Raw genomic sequence first — 7,500 nt, 5'->3', positions numbered from 1 at the left:
AATGTGGTTATAATAATGTTTACTTCCTGCATTAGGGACTAAAACACAGTGTGGTTATAATAATGTTTACTTCCTGCATTAGGGACTAAAACACAGTGTGGTTATAATAATGTTTACTTCCTGCATTAGGGACTAAAACACAATGTGGTTATAATAATGTTTACTTCCTGCATTAGGGACTAAAACACAATGTGGTTATAATAATGTTTACTTCCTGCATTAGGGACTAAAACACAATGTGGTTATAATAATGTTTACTTCCTGCATTAGGGACTAAAACACAATGTGGTTATAATAATGTTTACTTCCTGCATTAGGGACTAAAACACAGTGTGGTTATAATAATGTTTACTTCCTGCATTAGGGACTAAAACACAATGTGGTTATAATAATGTTAAAGACAGGATTTATTTAATGATGGGGAACAAACTGACATCATGTTCTACTGCATCACTGACACGGGAGACTCTGTCCATTATATGTGGCCTTAAACAGATAAAAAGTATCATGTAGATGTTCATGTAGATGTTCATGTAGATGTTCATGTAGATGTTCATGTAGATGTTCATGTAGATGTTCATGTTCATGTAGATGTTCATGTAGATGTTCATGTTCATGTAGATGTTCATGTTCATGTAGATGTTCATGTAGATGTTCATGTTCATGTAGATGTTCATGTAGATGTTCATGTTCATGTAGATGTTCATGTAGATGTTCATGTTCATGTAGATGTTCATGTAGATGTTCATGTTCATGTAGATGTTCATGTTCATGTAGATGTTCATGTTCATGTTCATGTAGATGTTCATGTAGATGTTCATGTAGATGTTCATGTTCATGTAGATGTTCATGTAGATGTTCATGTTCATGTAGATGTTCATGTAGATGTTCATGTTCATGTAGATGTTCATGTTCATGTAGATGTTCATGTAGATGTTCATGTTCATGTAGATGTTCATGTAGATGTTCATGTAGATGTTCATGTTCATGTAGATGTTCATGTAGATGTTCATGTAGATGTTCATGTAGATGTTCATGTTCATGTTCATGTAGATGTTCATGTAGATGTTCATGTTCATGTAGATGTTCATGTAGATGTTCATGTTCATGTAGATGTTCATGTTCATGTAGATGTTCATGTTCATGTAGATGTTCATGTAGATGTTCATGTAGATGTTCATGTTCATCTAGATGTTCATGTAGATGTTCATGTTCATGTAGATGTTCATGTTCATGTAGATGTTCATGTAGATGTTCATGTTCATCTAGATGTTCATGTAGATGTTCATGTTCATGTAGATGTTCATGTTCATGTAGATGTTCATGTAGATGTTCATGTTCATGTAGATGTTCATGTAGATGTTCATGTTCATGTAGATGTTCATGTTCATCTAGATGTTCATGTAGATGTTCATGTTCATGTAGATGTTCATGTAGATGTTCATGTAGATGTTCATGTTCATGTTCATGTAGATGCTGATGTTCATGTAGATGTTCATGTTCATGTAGATGTTCATGTAGATGTTCATGTAGATGTTCATGTTCATGTGGATGTTCATGTAGATGTTCATGTAGATGTTCATGTTCATGTTCATGTAGATGCTGATGTTCATGTTGATGTTCTTACATGAGTCTAAAATAGTTCTAAACATCTGTCAGGTACAGCATGATCTCCACTAATGACTGAACCCTGCTGCTGATTGTTTCCTTAAACACACACACACACTCGCACACACACACACACACACACACACACACACACACACACACACACACACACACACACACACACACACACACATCTCCTGTTTTCTTCCTCCTCGCCATGTTGTTACTGATGGTGTGTGTCACAGGGCAGCGTGGGGACAGGAGTCCAGGTCTTGTCTGTGTCTCACTCTGGGATCAAGCTCCTGAAAACGGTCCACAGCAGCTCCAGAGTTCCAGATTACTTCAGAGTCCTGAGATCATACAGGTACGAGTTCAGAAGACACCAGAGATGTTCTCTAAACCTCTAATGTGTCTAACAGATGTGATGTTCTCTCACGTCAGATACACCGACATCCTCTTCGTCACCATCCCGTCTCCCAACATGCTGGAGTTTAATCTGAACAACGAGAAGCTCATCCTCTTCTCATCCAAAGCTCCACAGATCAAGAACATGGTGGATCTCTTCATCTCCCAGCTGAAGAAGGTTGTGTTCCTTTTCTGCTGTTCACTACATAACGACCGTCTCCTCTGTGTCTACAGGAAATGAGTCTCTTTATACAGGAAGTTCATGACGCTGTACAGTTTACAGGCTGCAGTGTAAAAGGAACTGATCAGATTTCAATCCTTTATATATATATATATATAACCTCCTCTCTCTCTCTGTCTCTCTCTCTCTCTTTATGTCTCTCTCTCTCTATCACTTTCTCTCTCTCACTCTTTATGTCTCTCTATCTGTCTCTCTCTCTCTGTCTCTCTCTCTCTCTTTATGTCTCTCTCTCTCTATCACTTTCTCTCTTTCTCTCTCTCTATACTCCCTCTCTCCCTCCCCCTCTCTCACACTTTCCCGCTCTCTCACTCACTCCCTCTCTCCCTGTCTGTCTTTCTCTCTCTCACACTCTCTCGCTCTCTCACTCACTCCCTCTCTCTCTGTCTCTGTCTCTCTCTCTCTCTCTCTCCCTCTCTCACACTCTCTCCCTCTCACTCCCTCTCTCTCTGTCTGTCTCTCTCTCTCTCTCCCCCTCTCTCGCTCTCTCACTCACTCCCTCTCGGTCTGTCTCTCTCTCTCTCGCTCTCTCACTCACTCCCTCTCTCTCTCTCTCACACACACTCTCTCGCTCTCTCACTCACTCCCTCTCTCTCTGTCTGTCTGTCTCTCTCTCTCTCTCACACACACTCTCTCGCTCTCTCACTCACTCCCTCTCTCTCTGTCTGTCTCTCTCTCTCTCTCACACACTCTCTCTCACTCTCTCTCTCACTCTTTATGTCTCTCTATCTGTCTCTCTCTCTGTCTATCTCTCTCACTCTCTCTCTCTGTCTCTCTCTCTCTCCCCCCTCTCTCTCTCTCCTTCTCTCTCTCTTTATCTCTCTCTCTCTATCACTCTCTCTCTTTCTCTCTCTCTATACTCTCTCTCTCTGTCTCTCACTCTCTCTCTGTCTATCTCTCTCACCCTCTCTCTCTCTCTCAATCTATCTCTCTCTCACTCTCTCTCTTTGTCTCTCTCTCTCTCTCTGTCTATGTCTCTCTCTCACACTCTCTCTCTCTGTCTCTCTCTCTGTCTCTCTCTCTCTCACTCTCTCTCGGTCTCTTTCTCTCTCTCTCTTTATGTCTCTCTCTCTCCCTATCTCTCTCTCTCTCTGTCTCTCTCTCCCTATCTCTCTCTCTCTGTCTCTCTCTCCCTATCTCTCTCTCTCTCTCTCTCTCTCTCTCTCTCTCTCTCTCTCTCTCTCTCTCTCTCTGCAGGACTCAGAATATGCCGTAGCTGAGAGGAACTACATCACTGACGATCTCACTCTGCTCAGCTTCCATAAAGGTGACATCATCCTCCTGCAAGCTATGGACGGCCTACAGGAAGGTGAGCTGAAGTACATGGACGTGTCCTTAATAGAGAAAGATCTCCTTGTGTTCCCCAGTGTGCTGTATGTGTGTGTACTTTAGGCCAGTTGTACGGATGTGTGGTGAAGAAGAAGGTCGTCTACCTGGAGGAGGTGGACAGAGACACGACAGACTTCGGTATGACGTGTTAGTATTAACGTGAACATTAACGTATTAGCCTGTTAGCCTGTGATCTCCTCTAAACATTAAAGCTTTCAAAGACGTAACAGGATCGTTTGTGGCTCTGCTTCGCTAATTTAGTCTGAGAACGAAGCTCGAGATGAACTCAGATCATCGGTACATGTGTAAAGATGAATGAATTTACTGTAGAGTTTTTATTCCAGGCTGGAGGTTTGAGCCTGTGATGAGTCGCAGCGGTGCGTTTCCCAAAGACTGTGTTGTTCCGGCTTCGACCCCGGAATTCCTCAATCTGTCCTGGGACAAGCGAGACGTGACGAGACCCAGGAGCAGTCAGGTGAGGGTTTTATTTACAGTGTATACATTTCTGTGGGCAGGTCACTCGGAGCGTTCAGTCATCAGGTATCAGACGCTTTGGTCCCCTGCCTCAATAGTGACCTCTTCTGGTTATATGTATTAAAGCAGCACATACTATGCCAATTTAAGTGTGTTACTATATTCTGTCGTGTGATGACTATAAATCTGAACGCTCCAAAGAATTTCTGCTTGTTTTATGTGAAAAGTGGCCTAAATATTTCAGAATCAGTGTGAAAGTGTTTATGTAACTGTAAGAAGTTAAAGGAGGGAGATAGAAAAAGAAGCTGCTTGTTATTTCTCATGATTTGTATTTAAGTAAAAGATGTCTCATGTTCAGCTGGGACACAGATGATGAATCTTCTTAACAATCCTAACCTTACTAGCTGTTTTTTGTAAAGATTTGGCTGTACAGTGTCATTGAGTGTTTATCTCAGTGTTTATCTCAGTGTTTATTTCAGTGTCTATCTCAGTGTTTATCTCAGTGTCTATCTCAGTGTCTATCTTAGTGTCTATCTCAGTGTTTATCCCAGGGTTTATCTCAGTGTCTATCTCAGTGTTTATCTCAGTGTTTATCCCAGGGTTTATCTCAGTGTTTATCTCAGTGTCTATCTCAGTGTTTATCTCAGTGTCTATCCCAGGGTTTATCTGTGTTTATCTCAGTGTCTATCTCAGTGTTTATCTCAGTGTCTATCCCAGGGTTTATCTGTGTTTATCTCAGTGTCTATCTCAGTGTCTATCTCAGTGTTTTTATCTCAGTGTTTATCACAGTGTCTATCTCAGGGTTTATCTCAGTGTCTATCTCAGTGTTTTTATCTCAGTGTTTATCTCAGTGTCTATCTCAGTGTCTATCCCAGGGTTTATCTCAGTGTCTATCTCAGTGTCTATCTCAGTGTCTATCTCAGTGTCTATCCCAGGGTTTATCTCAGTGTCTATCTCAGTGTCTATCTCAGTGTCTATCTCAATGTCTATCTCAGTGTTTTTATCTCAGTGTTTATCTCAGTGTCTATCTCAGTGTTTATCTCAGTGTCTATCTCAGTGTTTATCTCAGTGTCTATCTCAGTGTTTATCTCAGTGTCTATCCCAGGGTTTATCTCAGTGTCTATCTCAGTGTTTATCTCAGTGTCTATCTCAGTGTTTATCTGTGTCTATCTCAGTGTCTATCTCAGTGTTTATCTCAGTGTCTATCACAGTGTTTATCTCAGTGTTTATCCCAGGGTTTATCTCAGTGTTTATCTCAGTGTCTATCCCAGGGTTTATCTCAGTGTTTATCCCAGTGTTTATCTCAGTGTTTATCTGTGTCTATCTCAGTGTCTATCTCAGTGTTTATCTCAGTGTCTATCTCAGTGTTTATCTCAGTGTTTATACCAGTGTTTATCCCAGTGTTTATCTCAGTGTTTATCACAGTGTTTATCTCAGTGTCTATCCCAGTGTTTATCTCAGTGTTTATCTCAGTGTTTATAGCCTCATCTATATCCCAGTAGTGTAGCATTTTAAAGGCAGACATGAACAACACAGTGATCAGATTCACTACTAAAGCACTTTTCACACAGACACCATGGACACAACAGAACGTAGTCACTGTCTAGTTTATGTGTTAAATGTGTGTAACTTTTAGGGTCGTTTTTTTGATTCGGTGAAACCTGGAACAGACAGCAGTGTGTCTCCTGATGGTCAGTACACCATGGTGGAATTTGCCAGGAAATACTTCAGGCAGCGGGGCAGCGGTAAAAGGTTCGAGTGATTCCACTAGAGATTTTGTCCTAAAAGTGCTCAAATAATTTGTCTGTGAAAGATGGACATATCTGTTACTGTGACTAGTGAGAAGTCCAAGAAAGATGGAGGTGGGAGAGATCCTGCAGAAATGATCAAATTCAGCAAGGTATTAAACACACACACACACACAGACACACACACAGACAACACAAACACACACAACACACACAACACACACAACACCACACACACACACACACACACACACACACACACACACACACACACACAAAACACACACACAACACAACACACACACACAACACACACACACAGACACACACACAGACACACACACACCCAACACAGACACACACACAGACACACACACACACACACAAAACACAAACACACAACTTGAACATAAGAATACATGGTATAAGGGGGCGTGGCCAAGTTGTGTTTAAACATTGGGTCACATGACAGTAACGTACGTGCGTGTGTGTGTGTGTGTGTGTGTGTGTGTGTGTGTGTGTGTGTGTGTGTGTGTGTGTGTGTGTGTGTGTGTGTGATAAGGTGAAAGCTATAATTTTTTCTGCTTGATGTTTAACACCAACTCTGCTCCACTCCATCCCATCCTCAGAACCCCATCCCAGAGTCTCTGATCCAGTTCTCTGAGCCCAACATGAACCGAGTCGCCTCAGAAATGTTCCTGGGTGAGACGACACTTACTGCAAGACGACTTCATTTGTTTTGGATTCAGATCTTTAGCTTCTTCTTTATTAAGAATGTGTTTGTGTGTAAAATGTGTGTGTGTGTGTGTGTGTGTGTGTGTGTGTGTGTGTGTGTGTGTGTGTGTGTGTGTGTGTGTGTGTGTGTGTGTAAAGCCATAATGAAGTTCATGGGTGACCATCCACTCCGAGGCCAGTCTGAACATTTTGTCCTCTGCACCTTTTTAAAGGTAAAACTCCCGACACACTATCCATTCTTCTTTGTGTGTTGTTGTGAAGCAGCTCGACGTTAAACACGTTTCCATCCCTGACGTTAATTCCCGCCCATCGGTCGTCTCTCCTCAGTCATACACAGCTCTCTAACTCTGAGTTTCTACTGAGACCGACCGACACCAGCGGGGTTTAACACATTTAGGAAAGTGCTGAACGATCTCTTCAGCAGACACAATCGCTCAGGCTCCTATGATTGGTCAGTGTTGCTGTGACTGACAGGAGAAAAGAATAAGCCCCTCCTACCTTTTCCCAAAGTGTTAAGCTTCTGACATTTACAGAAAACATCACCATATCAACAGTCACATACTTTTGAAGCCATATAAATGACGTGTCCACTGCCGATGTCCTGACGCCTTCTGACCAATCAGACCTGACGCCTTCTGACCAATCAGACCTGACGTCTTCTGACCAATCAGACCTGACGCCTTCTGACCAATCAGACCTGACACCTGCTGACCAATCAGACCTGACACCTGCTGACCAATCAGACCTGACGCCTGCTAACCAATCAGACCTGACACATTCTGACCAATCAGACCTGACGCCTTCTGACCAATCAGACCTGACACCTGCTGACCAATCAGACCTGACACCTGCTGACCAATCAGACCTGACGCCTGCTAACCAATCAGACCTGACGCCTGCTAACCAATCAGACCTGACGCCTTCTGACCAATCAGACCTGACGCCTTCTGACCAATCAGACCT

At 42.3% G+C, this 7,500-nt stretch overlaps 1 protein-coding gene across 1 annotated transcript in view; it reads left to right on the top strand.

Annotated features, from left to right (window-relative positions):
* Nucleotides 1-7,500, top strand: part of LOC125139473 (unconventional myosin-XV-like) — a 27,440-nt gene that overhangs the window by 11,875 nt on the left and 8,065 nt on the right. Inside the window, exons 16-24 of the mRNA XM_047803651.1 lie at nt 1,854-1,972; nt 2,050-2,191; nt 3,449-3,560; nt 3,644-3,718; nt 3,925-4,055; nt 5,691-5,806; nt 5,894-5,954; nt 6,432-6,504; nt 6,676-6,749. Of these exons, the coding sequence (XP_047659607.1) occupies nt 1,854-1,972; nt 2,050-2,191; nt 3,449-3,560; nt 3,644-3,718; nt 3,925-4,055; nt 5,691-5,806; nt 5,894-5,954; nt 6,432-6,504; nt 6,676-6,749 (903 nt within the window). The remainder of the gene's footprint in view (nt 1-1,853; nt 1,973-2,049; nt 2,192-3,448; nt 3,561-3,643; nt 3,719-3,924; nt 4,056-5,690; nt 5,807-5,893; nt 5,955-6,431; nt 6,505-6,675; nt 6,750-7,500) is intronic.

The sequence above is a fragment of the Tachysurus fulvidraco genome, chromosome 18 (assembly GCF_022655615.1).
Source record: "Tachysurus fulvidraco isolate hzauxx_2018 chromosome 18, HZAU_PFXX_2.0, whole genome shotgun sequence".
NCBI lineage: Eukaryota > Metazoa > Chordata > Actinopteri > Siluriformes > Bagridae > Tachysurus > Tachysurus fulvidraco.
This window is presented reverse-complemented; position numbering and strand designations above follow the sequence as displayed.